The sequence below is a fragment of the Aedes aegypti genome, chromosome 1 (genome assembly GCF_002204515.2).
Source record: "Aedes aegypti strain LVP_AGWG chromosome 1, AaegL5.0 Primary Assembly, whole genome shotgun sequence".
NCBI classification, from domain to species: Eukaryota; Metazoa; Arthropoda; class Insecta; order Diptera; family Culicidae; genus Aedes; species Aedes aegypti.
Window position 1 is genome coordinate 51715104 of NC_035107.1, and position 25715 is coordinate 51740818.

At 37.2% G+C, this 25715-nt stretch overlaps 1 protein-coding gene across 4 annotated transcripts; it reads left to right on the forward strand.

Moving 5' to 3' along the window:
- The first annotated feature begins 1511 nt into the window (after positions 1 to 1511).
- LOC5569929 (ras-related protein Rab-35) lies at positions 1512 to 2580 on the forward strand. 4 transcript variants are annotated; one of them, XM_001658777.2, is made up of 3 exons: positions 1512 to 1600; positions 1709 to 1762; positions 1845 to 2580. In XM_001658777.2, the coding sequence occupies exons 1-3, from the start codon at positions 1598 to 1600 to the stop codon at positions 2481 to 2483; spliced, it is 696 nt and encodes a 231-aa protein (XP_001658827.1). In that variant the 5' UTR covers positions 1512 to 1597; the 3' UTR covers positions 2484 to 2580. The 4 variants fall into 4 exon arrangements, with proteins under 4 accessions (XP_001658827.1, XP_021704713.1, XP_021704642.1 ...); XM_021849021.1 differs by having other exon boundaries at positions 1585 to 1620; XM_021848950.1 differs by having other exon boundaries at positions 1598 to 1616.
- The last annotated feature ends 23135 nt before the right edge of the window (positions 2581 to 25715 follow it).

Below are 25715 nucleotides of genomic sequence, written 5' to 3' on the forward strand. Positions count from 1 at the left end.
GAGTGCCTTAAAAAAAATCTACTAAAAAAAGAATAACTTTTGAAAATGGCCTATAAATTGTTGCATGCAACTTATTTAAATAATTCTAATTTCGAAACTTTTGATTTTAGAGAAAAATATTCTATGAAGAAGTTGTAGTGAACCGTTTAGACTAATAGAAAAAAATATACACTGGAAAAAATATTTTTTTTTTATTAAAAAAAATCAAAAATAAAACTTAAATTTTAAATTACACAAAAACCCCATTTTAAATATTTTTTAAATTTTCCCCATAGAATTGTGATCGCGAATAACTAATGAAAATGGCCTTTTTTTTGCAATAAACTCGATGTAATTCGAAAATGGTCACTTCTAGAGAAATTATCAGTATAAACATCATGGTTCAGAATAATTTTAAAGTTCTTATTGTATCATCAAAACGAATTAATTTTGACAAAAAATCAAAATTTTGAAAATCGACCAAAAGTTGTTCTTAGAAAACTTTTTTTTTTTTTTTGAAAAATTTCTCCATCATGAAACTCTGTCCCAAACATCTGTTTACTATCAAGATTCTATGGTGGAAATTTAAAAAATATTTAAAATGGGGTTTTTGTGGTCACGACATTCGAAGAACCGAAACTCGGGGAAAAGTTGCAGAATCTATCTATTGGGAATTCTAATCATTGCTTATTAATTAACACTTGGACAATTGAAGAACCGACGGTCGAATGTTAAAAAAAAAGTTCCATAATTATATCCATATGTCCATAATTAAGCAATGACAAGTTGTACAGATAAGTGGTAAGAACAGCTTACTTTTAAAAGAAAGGTCTCATCTATGAAATCCAAATATTAGAAGATGGTACATATCGATATGATATTATGAAATCTAAGATTCCTCTTCGATGCTTATGTAATTTTAAAGAAGAACTTTCCCTGTCCTGCCGCTAGCCGTACGGCTACTAAGCCCACAAGAAAAATCAATTTTCGGTAAATGCTTAATTCCGGTAAATTGCATTCCGGATAATGGTTTGCTGGGTATTGTCAGATAACCCTCTTGATTGTTTCCTTAAACGATACGTCAATCTTGTGTTGCAGCCCAACTAATCGGCGATAAGTCAGAGTGAACCAAGTGCAAAACTTAGGAAAAAATATTATGTCATTAGATGCAAGTTCATTTTTCTCAAAATATTAAAAATGTCACTTGGTCCACTTTGATTTAAAGCCGACCAACTTAAGTATGAAAACTTTGATGGGATAACGGACAGGAAGGAAGCAACCCTCATTCAATGACATAGATCCTGACATCTTAATATATTTAAAACGTCTCAATTTCAATCATAAGGCTTTAGACAACCTTTGGCTTACTTCAAAATAAGTCTTTGGTTTATATTCTTAGCATTCAAGAAATAATTTTCTTCAAGTTTAGTATGTTGATAAAACGGAATAATTTGTTCAAGAAATTGGAACGGGACAAAAACGGAACACACCTGTGAATATAAAAATGGACGCTAAAAGTTTGTTTTCCTTTTATGAACAACTTTCTTAACTGCCGCGTATTACTTCAGGCCCCCTACAGAGTCGATGAAGAGAACGGTTGCAACAAATACTTGCTCATATGGTGAGTACCCACCATGGTAGGTAAGAAATGCTTCTATGGTTTCAACTGCTCGTTGTTGTCAACATTATCGCAGCTTCTATTTACACTTTGATTGTAATTATTTTACAGTTCAACATCAGGTACATCTCCAGTGATTTGGTAGCGATGAAACTTCTCAATCGGGTAGGTTGTTTCGTCTGATAAAAATTGTTCAAAGTCCCACAATCTGTGTCAGTAACCGTTAAAAGTGCCTATCCATCCACAGCTCATCACCATGTCCGATGACAAGGTCCACAATATGTTCAAAGTGCTCATCATCGGCGATAGTGGAGTTGGTAAATCGTCCCTTCTGCTTCGGTACGCAGACAACAAGTTCCCGCTGAAGCATCAGATCACAATCGGAGTGGACTTTAAGATACGGACCATCAAGATCAACGATGAACATATCAAACTGCAAATCTGGGATACGGCCGGCCAGGAACGGTTCCGACTGATCACCAACAGCTACTATCGGGGAGCTCACGGAGTGATTTTGGTGTACGACGTGACCAGTATGAAATCGTTTCAGCATGTTAAACGGTGGCTGAAGGAGATACAGGTGAACTGTACCACCGGCGAAGTTTGCAAACTGCTGGTGGGGAACAAGAACGACAATCCCCAGCTGAAGATGGTACCGCCGAGGGATGCCAAAGCCGTGGCCGATATGCACGGGATGGAGTTCATCGAGTCGTCGGCCAAGGAGTGCTACAATGTGGAGAAAGTGTTCACGACTATTGCCAAGCAGATTTTAAAGCAACAGTTGAAAGAGGAAGGCAAGGAGTGGACCTATGCGGTGGAGGAATCTATAATAATAAGTAGTGACCCCAGGGTCGAGAACATTAAACTGCAAGGGCCATGCTGTTAGTTTTAAGCGCAAATTTGTCCATATGTAATTTAATGTATATGTGAAGCTATTTTGTTATGCGAATTAAACAATAGAAGTATTACTTCTAACAAGAAGCTATTATGTTTTTCTTATTTTATTTTCAATTTTCAGTAGTTAAGATGGGATTCTAGAAATTCCAAAGTTTACATCATGGCAATTCATCGGAGAGTCCATCCAGCGAAATAATTTGTGTAAAAATCAAGTCTTCTTTTAAGACAAAGTATCAATAGTTTGTTGGAAAGTTGATAAAGACATTATATATCTGTAACATTTGGCTTCAATGGCTTCAACATAAGTTATGAAAAGTGAATGTTTATCTTTCATTAGGCCTTAACTTCATCTGACCAATTTATTGGAATCTCTCTCATCGTGACAACTTGTCTACTTGAAGGTTTCAAATAAAGAGCTTTTGGTTTATGTGGGAATATTATTAGTAAAGTTTTGGAAGCATTAGGAGAAAACATTCATTTTTGCAAGCATGAAGAAAAATATGAGATTTGTTCTGCAATTTACTACAGATGACACGCACAAAAAAACTGGGTAGGACAGTCAAAGGATTCAAAAAAGGGGTCATCCAAAAATGTCGTCCATCATTTAAGGGAGGGGAGGTCTACGAAAGTGTGACAGTGTATGTATTAGAAATTGGAAAAAGCGTGAAAGCGTCTAAAATCCCGAAAAACGATGGCTGCATACATTTTTACTCTGCATATCTCGAGGAGGATATCTCGATACCTCTCTATCTCGATGTGATACCTCTAAACCTAAAATTTGAGCATAGGATTGAATAATACCTTTTTTTGTTAGAGTTTAAAACATTAAATCCTAAAGCTGCTTGGCTACCATCATATTGAAGGATTGAAGTTTTTTTTGAATTCAAATAAAGCTGTTGTCAGAAAATTCGTACGATAACAGTTATTTGAAGAAAAAGGATGGAAGGTATTTTGCTCATGGATTTATTAATATCCAATCATAGTAAGGCAGAGCAAAACTTCAACCTTAGTGGTATAATCATTTTTTTTATAAAAACAATAGCAGTTGAAAATAAATACCATGCAGTGAACCTTCAACATATTTGCTACAATTTCGCTGATTGTCTTAAACAAACTTTTGCCCCATCGGTGGGGCTCGATACTTTTACGATAGACATACTTTATATAAACTTATGTTTACAGATAAATACACTCTAATTTTTCATCAAAAAATTGCCCAAAGCCCAAAAAAACGTTTTTTGCAAAACTAGGTGAAAATGTGAAATGTTGGTGACTTTTTTCGCGCGATTAGGCAAATTTCGCTAAACTTGAAGATAACATGTGAATTTGGGGAAATTAGTAAATTTCTCTGCTAGATTATATGGGTCGAACTTTTAGCCCGCTGATTCGAACTTTTGCCACACTATGGGCCAAAAATTGATTCCAAGCAATTATGTAGTTACTAATACACCTCAAATCATCCTTATGATGCAAAATAACGCTCTTACATAAAAAATCGAAGAAGATTTTATCCTTATTTATTTTCATGCAATAGGCCTATTCACATGACGTTCCAAAACAGCTGATCGGGAAGCTCTTTGACAGTTCTTCTATGAAAATGATAGCCTCGTGTATGCACCGGTCCTCCACCGATGTAAACAAATGCATAGACGGACCTGTCACATGAAAAGGCCTATGAAAGTTTGATAAAAAATTATAATGTTTACGTCAAAAAACAACAAATAGCCATTATTTTTCCAAATCATAATCGACTCTTATGATATTTATAGTGAAAGTCTCTTACTTGAACACTATTATATTATTTATAATGAAAATAACATCTCTGAACCGAATTGATGGGGATCCCATTCTGGAGATAGTCACTTATGACTTAAAAAGTTATAGTGGCGACTTCATTTGGAAGCAAAGTGAAGCTGTTCTTCTCGAAATGAATTAGCCCAGGGTTAAAAATCTCGTTAACAAAAACAAACAAAAAGAATTGATGTATGGTGGTAAGCTTCATCGAGGTTAGTACGCCAATCGCGTATTATCCTCGATTTTGCTAAGCATCGAACGGTATTATCTTCGATTTTAATCCCGGTATTAACTTTAGTGCGCCGATTTTGGCGTACTAATGTTAATACGAGATTTTCCAAATAATGGCTGCGTGCATTAATTTGCCTACACGCACACTACTGCATTAGCATAGAAAAAGTCAAAAGGGAAGAATCAAAACATTCGTGTTTTGGTTTTTCCTTATCGGCGTAGGAATAACTAATGTGAATTGTAATAGAGAGATTTCTGAATGAGCATGATTATGATCTTCATGATGGGTATGATTCCTAATCAAGCGATCGTTAACTGAAAAATGAGCATTGTTCGATACTATACCAGAGAAATTCAAGAAACGTCCGTTATCGTAACGGATATTATCTTTCATCTGCCTGGCACGAGCCTCGACGATTAGCCTACGCGAAGGGTTAGCCCAAAATTTTGACTTATGATTGCCCCCGCAATTGGCGCATATGAACTTATCGGTATCTTCCTTCACTGAACAAACGTCCTTAGCGTGAGAAGATCTCCGCAAATCATACATTTAGCATCCATTCGGCAATGATGTTGTGCCATGACCCCACTTTTGGCACCGACGGCACTGAGTGGGGTTCTAGTAATTTCCTCCAAGTTTCTGGAAATGTTCCCATGTCACACGGCCATCGAACACAAGTCTAGCTTTTTCTAAAGCTTTAATATTATTTGGTTCTTTTTTGTTCAAGTGAACTAAATAATATTCTTGAGAAAGCCCTTTCCGAACAATGTCAGATTGGGTTCTCTTTTTCATAATGATAGCTTGGACTGGGGAAAATCCAAGTAAATCATTTATTCCATTTTTGATCTCTTCAGGTGACTAATAGTCACTTGAGAGACCTTTCAAGACGACTTTGAACAAACGTTCAGTTTTGTCGTCATAAGTAAAAAAAATGTGCTTCTTCTCTTCAAGATGTTTGAGAAGACGTTCGCGATCTTTAAAAGTTTCCGGCAAAACGCGACAGTCTCCTTTCTTTGCGATTTGGAAAGAAACCTTGATTCCCATAATGGAGTTCAAGATCTCCTGCCTAAATCCCGCGAATTCGGAACAACTGACCACGATAGGCGGCACTCTTTGTTTCCTCTCTTGAATCAAAGAGCCTGGGCTAGAGGCTGCTTCATTTTGGTGTTCGAAAAATTTGTCTAAAGAATCGAACTGATTGCTCATTCCGATGCAATGATCAAAATCAACCATTTCACCCTTGGAAGAAAGTGCGTACTCCGGAGAAACGTCCTTTTTTCCATTGTTGCCACATTCAGTGACAGGTTCAAATCCCACTTTTTGAATTCAGATATTCACCTTGCAACCATGTTTAGTGAATAAACGAAAGAAGAAGAGACATCCTAAGAGTTTTTTTTTTCCAAGACGAGTCCAAGAAGAATTACCACCACTAGCTTTCGCTAACGGGTCCAACGAAAAGTCGAATGTTTGCTTTTTCTTTCTAAGGGAAAAATAAGCATCGAAACTTTTTTTTAGAGATGTTCAATTTCAAATCAAATTACGTTGACAAAGTTTGAATCAACTAAAAATCCATCTCCAAATTCTGCCCGTTTCCCAAGAATTGAATCACTGAGTGTCTCAGCATCAACATCAACTTCTTGGAAGCAACAAAACGGCAACGTCATTAGCGATAACGTGGAACGACGAATGATGGCGCCCGCCCGAGAAGCTATGCTATACCCGATGACAGTGGTGGCGCCAAGAAAACCGAAATCGTTTTGCATAAAAATAAACTTATTCGCATTCATGATCCGGTAAAGCTTACTCAAACTCCAATGTTATTTAGATGGAGGGAAAAATCCGAGGCAAAACCATACCGAAAGTCGGGGTTCAAGTGGGGGATAATCTTGGGTCGGGCACTTTGGCCCCTCTTCCGTCGCCAACTCTCGCCATTGGGTTTGGCGCGAAAGAAACAAGATTAATGACCACCGAGGGTTGAGAGTGAAAGCGAGATCTCGACGGCCAGCTTGGGCGTCCATTGATGGAACTCCGTGGGAAACAACCGGAGCGATTCCCGTTTGTCACTTTTGTATCCTGTCTCTGCGATGGTGACCCAGTTGGGGGGGAGGGTGATGAAAAAAATCACTTAAGTGCATCATCATCATCATCATTGTCGTCGCTCTGTTATTGTCCTTTTTATGCGAATGAATTTGATTAAATTCTGTTTGAAAATGGATTTGACGACGGTGCACAGTGGGACGGAATCAAAAAAAGTGGGACATGTGGGTTTGCGCCAAAACTATCGGTTTTAGCGTTTTGGTGTCTTCTGCAATGTTTCTTCTTTTTAAAAGTACTTTATTATAGAAATAAAAAAAACCGTTTTCAATTGTATACACTGAGAAAAAAAATTAACTTTTTTATTTTTTCTTAAAATTGAAAACTACCTAAGGAAGTATTATAGGTAACGTCATTTGAAGAAACTTTGTCGAAGACGAAAAAATTCTAGCTCTCATACTTACTAAGTTATATGGTAAAAATGATGTTAACCCCCTTAAAAATGATTTTTTTACAATATCTTTTTTATATGATTTTTTTAATTTTTACAATGTTCTACAATGTTGTAGATACTCCAAAAATACACATTTTTGCTGAAGAGACTAAAGCGCTATCTCTTATTTTGAAAGAGCTATGAACTATTTCTTCTTTTTTATACGTCACCTTTAAGGGTTAACAGCTTGCAAAGTTGCAGGTAGTAGCAGTTAATTTTGACGTTATACTGTTCAGTAACTTACACACTTTCAAAACATATATGAACCAGAGCGGGATCCAATGGGATCAATAATGTTTTTTAAGTTTAACGATCTTGATGTTATAACATAATATTGCAGTTTTCAACAATTATGATGGACATATTATGCTTCTGAATAATTTTATATTGCTTTTGAGGTTCATATGTATTGCAAAACAATAGTAAGCAATTGGTTTCAATATTGGAGTACCTTTTTTAACTCATGTTAGAATATTGATTTATTTTCGGAGATGTTTCCTTCATCCAAATTTAGTTCATATTTGTTGAACAAATTCATCGAATTCTAATATTTTCTTCTGCTGGAGTTATAATTAAAGCTCATTTAAATCATTTTCTTCCCAATCTTCATCGTCGGAGGAATTTGACCAATCGTTGTGAGAAACATCTGCTCAGCTATATGTAAAGCATTACGACCTCAAAAGCAATATAAAATTATTCAGAAGCATAATATGTCCATCATAATTGTTGAAAACTGCAATATTATGTTATAACATCAAGATCGTTAAACTTAAAAAACATTATTGATCCCATTGGATCCCGCTGTGGTTCATATATGTTTTGAAAGTGTGTAAGTTACTGAACAGTATAACGTCAAAATTAACTGCTACTACCTGCAACTTTGCAAGCTGTTAACCCTTAAAGGTGACGTATAAAAAAGAAGAAATAGTTCATAGCTCTTTCAAAATAAGAGATAGCGCTTTAGTCTCTTCAGCAAAAATGTGTATTTTTGAAGTTTCTACAACATTGTAGAACATTGTAAAAATTAAAAAAAATCATATAAAAAAGATATTGTAAAAAAATCATTTTTAAGGGGGTTAACATCATTTTTACCATATAACTTAGTAAGTATGAGAGCTAGAATTTTTTCGTCTTCGACAAAGTTTCTTCAAATGACGTTACCTACAATACTTCCTTAAGTAGTTTTCAATTTTGAGAAAAAATAAAAAAGTTATTTTTTTTCTCAGTGTATACAATTGAAAACGATTTTTTTTTATTTCTATAATAAAGTACTCTTAAAAAGAAGTAACATTGCAGAAGACACCAAAACGCTAAAACCGATAGTTTTGGCGCAAACCCACATGTCCCACTTTTTTTGATTCCGTCCCACTGTGCGGTGGGTTGAAATGTGGACTAATGCCTGCCTTATGGGCGGTTAGGGCAAAGACGATTGAGTGCCATTTGGATGATGAAGTATGTATTGTGAGAAGGTATAGCATAACTGAACAGGACTCAACATGCACCCCACCGGTAAGTTCCATCAAGGTTATGCGAAAAATACGAGAATAATTATTTAAATATGTACAAGAATCACAGTTAAGTAGGGGAAATGATACCATAGAAAAGGATACTGAATTTTTCTAATTTATATTCAAAATAATTTACAGAAACCTATGAGAGCATATGAATCTTAGTAACCCACATATTCTACTTTTATTGAAACAGTCTAGCAAGTTCAACTACATAAGGTACCCCGGGGCAAGTGAGAATCCGGGGTAAGTGGGGCGATTCGTCATAGCTCAACTAGGAAAAGTTTTTCATGGGGTATTCTTCTAGAAAGTTGAAGATACAATGACAAGGAATGTATTTAGTACTAAACATATTGTTATTTTTATTACCATGTGGTTCATGTAACAGTTGTCAGTTCAGCGCCATTTTCAACTTGCATGACAAATTGTGACACGTTTCACGTCTTGCATTGACTCGCAAAAAAAAATGTGTTTTAAATCGAATTTCCATCAGTAAGCTATAATTTTGAGTATTATTACAAGCTGCTAACGATAAACCAGTATTTTGTTTTCATTTCATATGAAATTTTCGATGGTCTATCTTACCCCAAAATATATTTGTACCTGGGGTAAGTGGGACCTATCAAAACAATAACCAGAAACAAAACTTTTCGTACACGTTTCATACATTTTGCTAAAGAGTAGCACTAAAACATTCAAACAAATGATTTTTATCAAAAAAGATCAACCTCAAATAACGTAATTGCATAAGAGGGAGAAGAAAAATGTTATTATTCTTTATTTTTTAATCATTTTTTTATTTTTGAAATTCGACTTCAAAATTGAACAAACACACAGCTGAAATTTGAAATGCATCATGAGAACGATTACTTTTCTATGTTATTTGAATTTTATTTGTTATTTCTACCAAATTAAGTAGTGATAGAAAACAATTCCATCCCATAAGGTGGTTTTCTGCCATGCATATAAATAATAACACAACATATTTATAATCTCGTCAATTATTGAATGTTTATGTGCTACATTTTAATTAACAACTTATAAATGATATATTTTGAACATGTTTAATTCCTCTTTACGCTTTTATTGAGGAATTTTCAGTTAATATTAAATGTGAGGTGACATACTATTAAATAAAGGGTTTACTCCTAAAACGTAACGTATTTTATGGTTGATCCCTTATGTACATCAAATATGTACTTAAAATTAAAAATCTACGACTTATCAATCCTATTATTGTAATGGTTGACTTACTGATGCGGATTGACGCATAAAACTGGATGTGTCCCACTTGCCCCGCTTAGCGAGGTAACTGCGTCCATTGGCTCATTCTAAAACTTTCTTCCAAGGTTTTCACAATTTCGAAATTATTCGATTAGTTTCATGCACACACCAGCAAATATGTTGCCAAAACGTGATTGTGTTGTTGAATTTGAAAAATATTGACATTTGAAAATTTTATTAAACAATTTGTTTGAACTATCGTTTTTTTCGTTCCCACTTGCCCCGCGGTACCTTATAGTCCAAAAATGCTTCAAATGCTTATCTAAATCTAAAAAATCATCTTGGAATCGCAAAAATATATGCTGTGCGTACAAACATTATTTCTGCTCTCGTAAGTTTTTAAAACTAACAAAACTAATGCTACAAAAACAGTACTTTCCGGTACTTTTTTCTACTATCTTTATTAGAAACATGAATGTTGATAGTATCCAATCTACGAAGTATACCGTAACTACGCTAACGCTATCTTTGATTGGACCCGTGCATTCGATTTTCCGTTGATCCCATTAGCGAAAGCTAGTTTCGGGAATCCTTCTTTGGGATGGTACACACATTATGTCACGCTAAATTTCAACTTTTTTGAGAGTGTCGTCAATTCAGTGACTAAAAGTCACCTGAAGAGATCATAAAAGGAATAAATTATTTACTTGCATTTTTTCCAGTCCAAGTAATCATTATGAAGAGAGATCCCAATCTGGCATTCGTCGGAAAGGGCTGTTTCAAGAATATTATTCAGTTCCCTAACTAATCTAAACTAATCTAAATAATATTAAAGCTTTAAAATAAACAAGACTTATGTTCAATTTCCGTGAGACATGGGAACCATGTCCAGAGACCTAGAGTAAACCCAACTCAGTGCAGTAGGTTCTAAAAATGGGCTCATGGTACTAAACATAGCCGCATGGATACTAAATGCATGATTTGCGGAGGCTCTTCTTACGCCAAGGACGTCTGTCCAGTGAAGAAAGATACACAACATTTGTATGCTCAAGTTGCGAGGGCAACCATAAGACAAACTTTTGAGATTGCCCTTTGCGCAAACGAATCGTTAAGGTTTGTACCGGGCAGAAAAGCGACAACGTTTTTCATAGCCGGAATTCTCCTGGCAGAATCTCCAACAGTTTTCATTCTCCAGCTAACGAACGCTTGCATAATATTCATACCCATCAGGCAGTATCGCAACCAGGTTTGATTCTGAAGGGGGAGTTTGCAATTTTGAATATATATTTTATTTTTTGAGAACGTATTTTTCATTAAGCATAAGCATAAGCATAAATATAGATGACCGTACAATTCTTAGTTGCTACTCCGTGATTGACCAGAATAATCAAAATTGTAGAGGAAACCAACAGATGTAGCTTGAGAGTAGCATATCATCCTCAATGTACAATTTCGAGAACTCCTGACTTTGTAATGTCAATAGCGGTGCCGACCCCGTCCATACTGTCATCGAGAAGGGAAGGAATATTATAGTGACAACCATTGATACTAGAGACCGAGATTACCTCTGCATCTCCATGGTTGTCATGGGTAGGAAATTTGTTAGTGGGGATGGGATCATGGCTGCGTTGTCAGGATTCACCTTGGCAAGTGATGCAATTCATGCAACCTCAGTTCAGAAAATCACCAATCAGTACTTCAAAGACAGCGTGAACATACGGTAAGTCGACACTTTCAGCGTCGAAACATTCAAAGGCTTTTTATAAAAAGATAAAAAATAAGATAAAAAGAAATGTATGAGATTATGAGGGCACGGTAAATGACTAGGCGTACCATTAGTACCTCGCGTACCTGCAGGAATAAAATAGACCCCTTTGTGTGGTCCTTAGCCGTTTGCACAGCAACTCATATCTCTATCTCCTCGTGATATTGCCCGGGGTATGAGTAACCTTATGGAAGATCGGGTAACCAACCCCGGTGGGAGCTTTGGTCGTATGCTGACAAGAGAGAGGAGGTTTACTTTTGGCTCCATCCCATTACCCCGATCGCCATTACCCCGAACGCCACTACCCCGAATAGTATGAGATACAGTACAGTATCTTGTTTGGCGTGCAAAAATGCGTCTCTAATGAAGGCTGGTAATTAATGGCACGTAAAATTCGTCGGTAAAATGTTCATCATATATTTTCCCTTCTTTTAAATGCCAGCTATTCTTTCGAAATATCTTGATGGCCACTATATTCTTCTCATTCTTTCTGAGACAGTGCCTGTTTATCAGCTCAGTGGGCATCTTCGCAATTCAAGGGTTCATTCACAAATTTCATTTCGCCAAAAATTGCCATTTTTAACACCTACCCACCCCCACGTACTTTTTTTTGTATGGAAATTCTACATATTGTGAATGGGCTGTAACATTTTGAGGACAAACACCCTCAAACTGTTTCTTTAATAAAATAAGCCTTTTATTGACTGAAAGAAAATCGAATCCATAACCCTCAATATGGTGTTGTTTAACAGATGCGTAATCACCGGTATTTGGACTTGTTGGTGGTGTTCATATTTCAATTTTGTTTTTGAACAAATATTGTTCTTTCTTATGAATAAAGGTTGTGTCATAGCATCACGTTGTTACAGTGATCATTCACGTCATAGCTGCAAACATTTCACCAGAAATTTGCCCTTCTTTTTTAAATAGGCTGTTCTTTCACGATTTTGTTGGATAAGCTAGTCACTAATATTTCCATATAGAACAGCTTTTTATAAAGGAATATATCTTGAAGGCTTTCACTAAACCCAGACAACCAGAAATCGCATGAAAGCTCACGTTGAAACTCGTTTATTCATACTAATTACATCAAACTCGCAAAACACCGTGGCTAATCTCGTCAGATTGATGAGCTTCCTCCTATAAAACACTTATTTTCTGAGTTCATTTGTACATTTTGTTTCGTCCCGTACACTCGTACAAAGATCACAGGTTAGTTCGGTTGAATATTTATACACTCGCATTGTATGTTATTATTCATCACATAATATATGCACGCATATCGCCTCCACTTTTGTACGTAGAAGGAATTTTCGCGACATCTTATAAGTGAAATGTTGCACATACAAAGCCTCCAGGTGATTTTGTTATACGTACATTTTGGTTGTCTGGGAAGTGATTCCTGCTATAATTCTAATCTGAAATTTCCCTTTCTTTTATCTTCTTGTATTAGAACAGACAGGTCTCTTATGGATTTACTCACCACTTTTCTGCCATCATCATTTCTTCATTATCTTGAATCAAAAAAAATATTTTTTTGTGATTATCTCACAGAAATTCAAATTAATGATCCCACAAATCAACAAAAGTTCTTACTGTAGCGTCAATCAGAGGCCACCGATTTTTCTAACATGTACAAGTGTTTAATTGCGATAGCGGAACGTTCAATTATTAGGTTGGTTTTTAGGCGGGCTCCATAGAACAACACTTGCAGCGACTATCTCAGGGTGAACTTCCATTACCATCGTTTACGAAACAAAATCTTTAAGAAGATCTTATTCTTAATGCCCGACACCTATAAAAATGAGTAAAGGAAGTGGCTACCGACGTCCAATAAGAGACTTTACTACATCCAAATTTTGTGCATATTATAGCTATCCTTCTCATAATAAATTCACCCTTCTTTTCGAAATAGGTTGTTCTTCAGAGCATTGCAATGTGGCTGTGTGAATCTTCCCAAAATTAGAGGACAAAACTTAGTGTGTAAAAATTATTTGCTGAACAACTAGCTGCTTTTTTATCTTTTGATATTTGAAAAATACATTTTTGACCCAAACTCGTGAAATGCTCAAAAGGAATCGTACAATTATCTCCCACTCTCTAACTAGAATAAGTCTCAAAAAGGATCCATTCGGGGTAATGACGTTCGGGGTAGTGACCCATTCGGGGTAGTGGCGTTCGGGGTAATGGCGTTCGGGGTAGTGGCATTCGGGGTAGTGGAGTTCGGGGTAATGTCATAGAATCCCCCATGTCAGGGGCGGCTGATAATCGTCCGAGTGCCAGAGAAGGACTCTAAGCTAAACAGCGCACTATGGTCCTCCGGAAATCTAGGAGGAAAGCCAGCCGTAAAAAAAATCAATCAACGAATACGAACCGGGACAATCGGCGAAAACCACAGCGACGTAAAGGAACTAGCGATTGGAAGCTCGGTACGTGGAACTGTAAATCTCTCAACTTCATCGGGAGCACACGCATACTTGCCGACGTGCTGAAGGACCGCAGATCCGGCATCGTAGCGCTGCAGGAAGTGTGTTGGAAGAAATCAATGGTGCGAACGTTAAGAGGTAACCATACCATCTACCGGAGCTGCGGCAGCACACATGAGCTGGGAACAGCTTTTATAATGATGGGTGATATGCAGAAGCGCGTGATCGGGAGGTGACCGATCAATGAGAGAATGTGCAAGTTGAGGCTCAAATGCCGGTTATACAACTTCAGCATAATAAACGTGCACATCCCTCACTCCGGAAGTACTGATGATGATAAAGACGCTTTTTACGCGCAGCTCGAACGTGAGTACGACACCAAACATGGCCATTCGCAGCACCTACTTCCAGCACAGGCTCCCGTATCGATACACCTGGAGATCATCATATAACAGACCGTCAGTCACCGATATAACAGACGTCAGAACCTATCGTGGCGCTAACATTGACTCTGATCACTATCTAGTGATGGTTAAACTGCGCCCAAAACTATCCGTCATCAACAATATACGGTATCGACGCCCGCCTCGGTATAACCTAGCGCGACTGGCCCAACCGAACGTTGCCGCCGAATACGCGCAGCATCTCGAGATAGCGTTGCCGGAAGAGGGCGAGCTTGACGAAGCCCCTCTTGAGGACTGCTGGAGCAACATAAAAGCAGCCATCAACAACGCAGCCGAGAGCATCGTCGGGTACGTGAAAAGGAAGACATGTTGGACGATTGGTTCGACGAAGAATGTAGGTAGGTTTCGGAGGAGAAGGATGCAGCGCGGTCTGCAATGCTGCAGCAAGGAACGCGACAAAACGTCGAGCGATAAAAAAGAAAACGACAGCAGCAAACCCACCTATTCCGTGACAAGAAGCGTCGCCTGGAAGAAGCGGAATGTGAAGAAATGGAACAGCTGCATCGTTCACAAGAAACGCGAAAGTTCTACGAGAAGCTTAACGCATCCCGAAAAGGCTTCGTGCCGCGAGCCGAAAAGTGTAGGGATAAGCACGGAAGCATCTTGACTGACGGACGTGAGGTGATTGAAAGGTGGAAGCAGCACTACGATGAACACCTGAATGGCGCGGAGAACACTGGCGCAGAGGGTCACGACAGCGGAGAAAGTGACTACGTAAGAACGGCGGATAAAGGAGACCAACCTGCCCCCACATTGAGGGATGTTAAGGATGCCATCAACCAGCTCAAGAATAACAAGGCTGCTGGTAAGGATGGTATTGGAGCTGAACTCATCAAAATGGGCCCGGAGAGGATGGCCGCTTGTCTGCACCGGCTGATTGTCAGAATCTGAGAAACGGAACAGCTGCCGGAGGAGTGCAGACAAGGGGTCATATGCCCCATCTACAAGAAGGGCGATAAACTGGAATGTAAAAACTATCGTGCGATCACAATCCTGTATGCCGCCTACAAAGTGCTATCCCAAATTATCTACCGTCGTCTATCACCAAAAGCAAATGAGTTTGTGGGAAGATATCAAGATGGTTTCATCAACGGCCGCTCGACAACGGACTAAATCTTCACTGTACGGCAAATCCTCCAGAAATGTCGTGAATACCAAGTCCCAACGCATCACCTGTTCATCGATTTTTAGGCGGCTTATGATAGCATCGACCGTGAAGAGCTATCGGAAATCATGGACGAGTACAGCTTTCCCGGGAAGCTCACAAGACTAATAAGAGCAACGATGGACGGTGTGCAGAATAGCGTGAAGATTTCGGGCGAACATTCCAGCTCATTCGAATCCCACCGGGGACTTCGACAGGGTGATGGACTTTCGTGCCTGCTGTTCAACATCGCGCTAGAAGGTGTCATGCGGAGAGCCGGGTTCAAACCCCGAGGTACGATTTTCACAAGATCCAGCCAATTTGTTTGCTTCGCGGATGATATGGATATTGTCGGCAGAACATTTGGAACGGTGGCAGACCTGTACACCCGCCTGAAACGTGAAGCGACAAAAGTCGGCCTGGTGGTGAATGCGTCAAAAACAAAGTACATGCTTATAGGCGGAACCGAGCGTGACAGAGCCCGCCTAGGAAGCAGTGTTACCAAAGACAAATTAAAGACCTTCATGTACCTTGCAGTTGCCCAAAATTTTATGGCTCATAAGGTAATCTAGAATGCCATGAAAAGTGTACTGCGATCTGTCAAACTTGGGTACCTTTTGCACTACCGAGGGACGAAATGCAGTACTAGAAGTGGTACCCAATCTGAGCCCGAGTGTGACGGACCTGGTGTTACGATAGACGGGGATACGTTTGAGGTGGTTGATGAGTTCGTCTACCTCGGATCCTTGTTAACGGCTGTTAACAACGTTAGTCGTGAAATACGGAGACGCAACATCAGTGGAAGTCACGCCTACTATGGGCTCCATAAGAAGCTGCGATCGAGAAAGATTCTACCCCGCACCAAATGTACCATGTACAAAACGCTTATAAGACCGGTGGTCCTCTATGGACATGAAGCATGGACCATGCTGGAAGAGGACCTGCAAGCACTTGGAGTGTTCGAACGAAGGGTGCTTGGGACGATCTTTGGCGGAGTGCAGGAGAACGGTGAGTGGCGGCGGAGAATGAAACACGAGCTCGTCCAACTCTACGGCGAACCCAGTATTCAGAAGGTTGCGAAAGCCGGAAGGGTGCGTTGGGCAGGGCATGTTGCAAGACTACCGGACAATAATCCTGCAAAGATGGTACTCACGTCGAATCCGGTAGGCACAAGAAAGCGGGGAGCACATCGAGCGAGATGGCTTGATCAGGTGCAACAAGATCTGGAACACGTGGGAAAAAAACGAAGCTTGAGAGACACAGCCATGGACCGAGTAAATTGGCGTAACATCGTTAACGAGGTTTTATCAAATTAATTGTTGTAACACCAACTAAATAAATAAAATAAAACCACTCGGCTAAGGAAGGTCCATTTTAATCCTTAAAAGTATCATAAAATGTATGGCAGCTACGAATTATGTGAACAATGTCTGGGAGCCTTCCTCAGTTTAGATTTTAACCCAAACAACACTTATTGTACACACACAGTACAAGCATGGTATTACATTCAGTTGCCATTTGCGACTCTTTAGAGAGCAAATGTACAACTTTGAAGCAGGATCATTTGGAGTGGGTTTATTTTTGGAACTGGGAACAAAGTAGAAAAAAAAGTGGAAGTTACTATGCTAAAATCAACGTTATCACAGTCAGGAATAAATAGAAAAAGAGCAGATAAAAGATATCTAACAAATATTTTACAGTAAGGCCCGTAAAGGCGTGTAGTTTGCCTTTTTTGGATCGTGACACTTTATCAATCATTTTTACCGAGACCGCCATGCACCCAGATATAGCGTTAATGACGAGATCTTTTGTTCGTTTGCCAAGATTCTGAAAATATTTATTAATGTTCAGAGGATAGGAAGAAATTTCTGAAGAAAAAAATGTTAAAAAAGTAATTTGTGCTGGAGTAGTTTAAGCAACATGAGGATTAATTTTCGAATTAAATATCAGTAAAAATTGTAAATTGTAAAAATTAGCAAAAACTCTGCTGCTGAAATTTAAAATTTCATTAATTTCGACGAGTTTCTTTTTTCACAATAATACTTTTACTTTTTTTTAACGAATTCTTAAAGAAATTGCTTACGAAATCTTTTTGGCACATATGAATTTTTTCAAAGATTCCATTATGCTTCTGACGAAAATAGAATCGGTTCAATAGGGAAACACTTTTAAATTTGATTTCTGTGGGATTTTTTTATAGTGTTCATAAGAATGAAAACTGAAGGCAGAAAAAAATTATTTTGTGGAATCAGTGAAAAAAATTGTAATTATTATTAGGTACTCCTTTCTTAATTTCCAAATGTCTTTATTGAATAAATAGGATGGGAGGTAGGAAACCACACAATTTTTGACAAAGTCCAAATTCCTCCATAAACGTTTTTAATCAGAGTTAGAACAAAGTTTCTCAATTCCTCAACAACTGTTATTGAAATGCCGACAGAAATACCTAGAAGAAATCACTCAACAATAATTCATTTTTTATGGATTAAATAATCATTAATTTGAATTGCTATTTGAAAACATTTTCATGCACATCAGACCGTAACATAGATTCCGATTACTGTGTTAAAAAACATAAGCACAATAACAACAAAACATTTGCGATCACACAGTGAAGCTGATCATCTTAACAGTTGATGTTTTTATTACATTTTTTGTACTGTAGATTACCATCGTATTCCACAAATTTATGATGCCTATTAAACTATGCAGTAAAAATTTATACAGCTTGAAGCAGGCAAGCAGGCAATAAGACTTCTCCTATATGTTGAACAATAACTTTGAAATATGCGAGTTCTACTCATATGTACGTCTCACATTACGTTTTCTTGCCCTCAGTGTTCACCACAATTTTTGTTTTGACATACTTTCACTGTTTTAACTCAACATGTTAAGTTTATAGTACTTTTATATTGACAATAAAACTTTAAAAAATTCCATTGTTGAAGCCAGGGGCATTGCAATACCAAAATGTGAAGTAAAATTTGAACCCGTGATTATAGACTATGATCTTAAACTCTTGATCCGTCTTAAAAACGTGAGAAGAAGGTAATGTCAACGCACTCGCGATCCTGCTATGAAAATTATAAGGCAGGATCTGCAATAAAAAATAGTAAAACGTTTTACTCAATTACGAAACAACAATTTTGGAAATACTACTAATAAATTTTTTTTTTAGGTTTCTTTAACTGAAATAGTGAATTAGGAGCACTTATGTTTTCAAAAACTGACTTCATCTATTTCATTTTCAATCGAACGATATTCGTCGTATATCATATTTCAGATACTAAGCTGAATTTACCAGACATCTGAACCAGATTTTTTTTAATTTGCTCATTTCGTGAACAAAACAACAGCTTTGTTTTCAATCCATTCCAGAAACCACCCTCTTGACACACGAAAAATTGTTGAGCAACTCATTTCCTTTTACCCTCATATAGCTACACAGCAAAACGTGATCAAAATCTCAACAAATAAGGTCCTTTTTTCTTCTGCTTGTCCTCTGAAGACCCCCAGAAAAACTATCACCAAGTGTATAAATAACTGTCAGAAAAAGTAGCTCAAAAGTTAAGCTTCCACGAACGACGAATACCTACTGGTAGATGCTTAGGTCTCGAGAATAACCAAGTTGATGTTGTTTGCTAGTTGCCACCACCGACAGAGTCACACACAGAAACAAAAAAAAAGAAAGTGGCTACTTTCCGCAGCTAATAAGAACTGGCTCCATCGTCGGAAAGGTGGAAAACTTGTTCTTACCGGCGAAGTGGGAAACTCACAATTCGCTCACATTCTTGGTAACGGGCAAGCATAGGTGTGAGAAAATCAACTCTTTTGAAGTTCATAGCTCGGCACTTGGAGCTGGAACGAGGTCCCGCCACCACTTGGACAAAGACAAAAGTTTTCTCATTATTTTTGTCAGCACCTTTCCTCCCTGTGTGTGGGTTTCGCACATGGTTGGCATTTTCCGATCACAGACTACTGGACCTACATAGGTTGTGTTCAGCTTTGTGCGGCCATTGAAAACTTTGGAGAAGCTCAAGAAATAAATCATATTGTCTGTGGCAATGTGGTGTCCCGACAGACCGAAATACCTGTGTGGAATATTTTGGCGGCGCACGTTATTTCTTGTAGGGAGACTTACGGCTTCGGCACCATTCGACTATTATCGGCAACCAAATTTCAAACGCCAAATACACAGTATTTTTCTATCAAAACACATCAGTGGAAACATTCAGATGATTCTTTGTTCTGCCCGCTTCCCGCAGGCGAGATTTCCGAGACTAAACAAACGATATCGCCGGAGATACCATCAATTCAAATGATCACGCCTCAAAATGCGACTGATTTGGAGCTGCCGAAGTGATTCACCAGCAGTTGTTTTGGGAAAGTTGCCGAAGAGAATGAGGCTGCCGACAATAGTCACACTGACAAGGGATGTTCGCAGCGTTGTAAAAACGTTTCCAAAAGCATTTTGACAAGTCTGTCGGTGTGAATCGATAGAGGATTGAGCAACGCATAAATGTAAATAGAAAAACACGGAATTTATCTGCTGATGTCCGAGAAAATTACAAAAGAAGCACGGCATCGGCTTAAGCTGCCGAGAATACGTAAGTTCCCCTACTAGTAAAAGCAAAGCTACTACGGTGTTGTGCGAAAATGTCACGTTCTTGTCGGAAGAGTTGAAATGGTTTAATACACAACCCTAGTTGTGTATGTGAATGTTGGCTTTCACAATATGAATTGTGTAGAGGGCGTCAAGTTCAATATAATTAACCTTTTGGAGCTATTTCTAGTAAATTTTCAATAACGGTTAAGAACAGGTTTAAGCTACAAAGACTTTATTCACAGATTGACGAATAGAAAATCCCAAGAAAATTTTACTTAAATTGCTGGCAACTTAAGAAAATATTCAAGCCAACAAGTAATCTTCTTATTCGAACAATAAGAAAATAATATTTTTTCCCAGATCAACCAATGATTTTCATTGAGGTTTTTTCGCCGATTTTTTTTTAATTCACTTATTACTTACTACTAATTATAAAAAAATCCACTTGCTGGGCTGGAATTCGAATCCAGGACTTTTGTATGCTAGACAAGTCGTCTCATTGCTTTCTTCTAAACATTCTGTCGTCAAAAATTGCCAAAAAACAGTTTACATATTAGCAACAAACTTTCAGACGCGTACCGTGCTGCATCAACATCCGGACACTTAAGGCACCAAATGTTCCAACTCAATTTTCACTACCTTGTTTTCTCATATGATTATAGAGTGATTTTCATGCATTTAGTTTAGGCTCACATCTTCATTATAACGAAGAATATTTCAGTAAAAATAAAGTCAATAGTATGTAAATCGTAAAAATAATGTCCCTGAACCTGGACACATGAATCAATATGCCGGACATCTGATTTTAAATTGACCATATTTATATGAAATGCATTGAAATCAACTTGAAAATGTAACCCCCGGTAATGTTGTCCATTTATTATATTACAAAACAAACGTATGTATATATAATAAAATGGACAACTTTATGTTTAATTAGAACATTTTTTACCTCCATTCCTTATTTGTAGTGCGATGCATATTCTAATGCTGCAGCGCTACTGAAAAAAATTGATTTAAGGCAGTTTTTCTGTGCAAAATAATAGCCTTATCTTCGATTGTATTGATAGCCACCATAGCTTTCAGTTTTCCTTAAATATGTTACACAAAAAGTACTATATACAGCAAATATATTACGATATAAATTTGTGTCCGGCTAGAGAACTACTGCCTCACAAACCCGGACAGCGTCTTTTTGCTTTTAAATCAGTTAATATATAAACACCAAATCACTTTTTTCCCGCAATATAGTTTACAATCTATCATCACCAGTGGCGCGGGAAGTGGGTAGGACAGGTAGGACATGTACTACGCACGAAAATACCTGGGTAGGACAGTCAAAGGTTTGTCCTACCCACAATTCAACAAAACAAAATACTGGATCAGCAGAAACACGATCAACGTCGTATATTTTTTATGTTGTATTCTCATGCCTAGTAAAACATGACATGGTTTGTATATGACCTCCAAAAGTTCAAGATGGTGAGTAGAACGATTGAAAATCATGTAGTCAGCTAAAGTAGTAATTTTTACCACACATTTTTTTACAGTGTACGGATCACATTCCTATTGATATTTTGTGGCATCATTCATAAAAATATTTAGAGCAGATTATGACGATTTTTCGAAAGATTTTTTTGCAGAATTGTTCAAGAAATTCCAGCGTAATATTTGTGGGAGTTTCTGCGCGATGAAGCATTTTTCAAGCATCTTCTGTTTCTCCTAAAAACTTTTGCGAATAGCCGGATCTCTTCGGTGCAAAGAAAAAAACTACACAAATTCATAGATTTTTTGCTGTTTATCCATTGGTTGTGTAGAAATAAATGCGTAAATTACAACAATCACATTGGTAGTAATGGTAAGAAGACTCTACTTTTAACGGAAGGTCTTTAAGGTATCTATTTCAACCAAAACGTTATCTAAAGTCTTTTTTTTCCTTAATCTGCTTGCATCGAATCCTGACGCAGAATTGTACAGGCTCCAAAAAAAACATTCAGAGACTATATTGGGTTTAACAAGTTCTTCAAGAATTTCGTCTCGGATTCCTCGAGGAAAAGCTTCAGGAATTATCATACTGACTTTATTTTAAAAAATTTCAAAGTCTTCCACAGGGTTCTCTTCAGAAGTTTTTCTAAAGATTTCTCTACCATTTCACCCAGCGATTTTTCAGCGATTTTTCAAAGGATGCTCAAAAGAATTTCCTAAGAATTTGCTCCAACAAATTCTAAAGAACTCCAAAGCTACTACCTCCAGTAATTTTCTATTTTTTTTTTTTCTTTCAAAACTATCCTAGAATTTCTTCCAGATATTTTTCACTAATCCTTCAACCGAATTATCCACTTGTTGGTCTTCAAGTAGGATGGCCATCTCCTAGAGAATCAAAATCAGGACATTTTGCAATTTTCTCAATTTTCTGTAGCAAATTCCAAAATCTATCACTTTTTCGAAGACACTCATGCCGCTTGGCTTCTTTGAATCATGATTTTGCTAAGATTTTTTTTAAAGCTTCACAAAGAAGCTCCCGTTAAATTTCCATTGAGATCCCGTGATAATTTGCAAATGATCTCGCTGAAAACTCACGACAAAAACTCATACAAAAAAAAACACAACCAAAGTTGTTAGGAAAAATCTGGCTTAAATCGTCCCTAAAACCCGACAGGTTTTTCAATACGATACACGACACATACGGTAAAAATCGTACCAAAAATTCATGGAGAGCGAAATTCTCGGCGGTCGCGCTCCCCTGGTTGATTTTTTTTTATTTCCGCCATAGTTTTATGAATATTAACTCCACTGTGAGATCGAAAAAATTTAAAAAAAACTCAACTTTAGCTGCAAATTGTGCTTTTTGAGAACACCTTCAATGAAGGCAGCAATCGTACATACTTTCTCATTTAATAATATGGCAAAATAATGAGAGAATGCCTCATTGCAATGCATCAAATTATTGCACAAAGATAGGAAGTGGTTTTATATTCCCGTGATTGCTACCATCTGTACTGAAACTAATAATTGGAGTTTTCGGAGAGCTCTTGCATTCTGCTATCAATAGAATTCTGAAATCGATTTCTAAACCACAAAACTCATGGATTTCAGAAAATATGTCATTTGAACATTTTGATTTGGCACTTATTAGAATAGCTTTTACTTATTCGAAATATCTTTGACATTGGTATTCGCCAAGCAAGAAAAAGCAGGACAAAACTTGAAATAAGAAAAATAAATCAGGACGCCTCAAAAGAATCTCAAAATCAGGACATGTCCTGCTAAATCAGGACGGATGGTAACCCTATCTTCAAGAAATTCTGCAAGATTTTCTCCACCTGTTCATGTAGATTCCTTCAAGAAGTCATACATGTTTCCTTCCTGGAATCCAAAATTCCTTGAGGGGTTCTTCGAACAATTCAATTTTTTAGGATTTTTCCCAGTATTTCATCTGAGTAATACAGTTTTACTAAACATTTCTTAAAAATGTATCTCGAAAAATCCCCATGAAATCTGCAAAAGTCTCCACACCAGTTTATACTACAGCAATTTTTACAATAATTTCTCCGATTATACCACAAATTTCTATAGAGTTTCTGTCCAATGTTTTTTTTTCAGAAATAATGGATAATATCTTGGCGGAGTTATGACTTTCTTAAAAAAAATCTGGAAGAATTGGAGGAATTCAGATGATATTTTTTTTGCAATATTTTTTAGGGAAATTACATTTTTGTTCCAAAATCCAAGTAATTAGAGAAATGTCTGCTCTGATGCTATTAAGAGTCGAACTCTTATCTCCTGGCTCCTATTAGATTTCATTTTGTTTTCTTGGTTTCTGTTTGGTCTCTTATTGCTCTTTTTTTGATTCCTTTTGGCAAGCGATCTTCTATTTCCTATTTTAAGGCACTCAGACGCTACCAGCCCGATGAAAAGCTTCCTTAGTATTGTGGAAAAGGCTGACATGAAATTGAGGGGTTAGAAGCAAAGGAATGTCAGTGAGAAAAATCTAGTTTTGTGATAATCTATTTTAATTTTTTATTCAGAAATTTTTCAATCTATAAAAATCGTGTAGGAGTCAAATAAACACAATAAACCAATCTTTCAAGAATTATGCTATTTTTTTGTTGATCGAAAGGTCACCTGAAAATATCGTAAGAACGCTTGGAAACATAAAAATTTCCTTAACTCAAATCAAAATTACCGAACTTATACCGCTTTGTGTATGAGCCCCTCTAAAATAGTAACTTTCAATTTCCAGCCCAGGATTAATGTCTTTCCTAGCTTCTCTGCACAAAAAAAATGCTAACGTTTGTCCTACCCATGGTTCCAAACGTGGACGCGCCTCTGATCATCACCTTCACTATTTTGAACAAAACAAGCAGTAAAACTAATATTTATCAACTCATTCGCGAATGAACCAATCCTTAAAAGTTTATCGGAAACTTCACAGCAAGAACTTGGACGACGCAGAAAAAATGCAAAACTGAAGCAACGAAATTGTTTTAATTTTTAATATTTTTATTGTAAAGCTTACTAGATGGCAAGTTATTGTTAAATGATGAAATTAGTTCAAATCTGAATATACGAGCAAATATAACCAGATTTTTATTGAATTTCATAGTTAAATCAATATGTACCGATTGAGTTGCTTGTGATTCATCACGGTAGACATTTTTCATGTAAAACAGTAGAAGCATTAGCCGTAGAAGGTCAATGTCGCGACTGTTCGTGTGACAAACATCTAGTTTTCCACGCTCTGACAGTCTGAGTACCGGGCCTATAAGTGTCAAATCAATTTTTTTAACCACAATAAAACATTCTCTAACACATGGCATTAAACAAACAGTCAAAAACTTCAATAGTAAGTATTAATAAAATAGTTCTATTTTGTGATAACAGCGCCACTAGCGTTCTACTACTTATATTTCTATTTGTAAAACCAATTCTCGGTCTTACCGTGCTGAATCAAATTCCAGACGGTACCAAAATCCGGTCAGTCTGATTGTTTTTATTAATTTAAATATGAAGTCAAATAATAAATATAGGTTTGAAAATTTGAGCCTTTCTTAGCCAGGTGGTTAGAGTCCACGGCTACAAAGCAAAGCCATGCTGAAGGTGTCTGGGTTCGATTCCCGGTCGGTTATACTGTTTTCTATGAGGACGACAGCGTTATGTTTCATGAGTGTTGCAAACTGAGAAATTAACCGAAATCTGGGAAACATTATGGATCCACTATATTTAAGACTACCAAGCTGTTCAGCTGTTCAGATTGTAGTGCAAATTCATCGGAGTTTGTCAAATAAGCTTAGTGAGTACAGTTGCCAAAGGGTGCTTGAAATATTCCTCCATATTGTGCTTTTCTTAATACAAGCCTGTTCTAGAGTCTTGCATGTTTGTTGACATGCATGCAAGTGATATAAAACAAATTCATTGCAAATTAAAAAAAATATATTGAGAGCTTGGTTTAAATCTATCTCAAACAAGTGAACTACATAGAAAAGCAAAATTTTAAAAATGCACACACTAAGCTCATTTTACCGGAAACC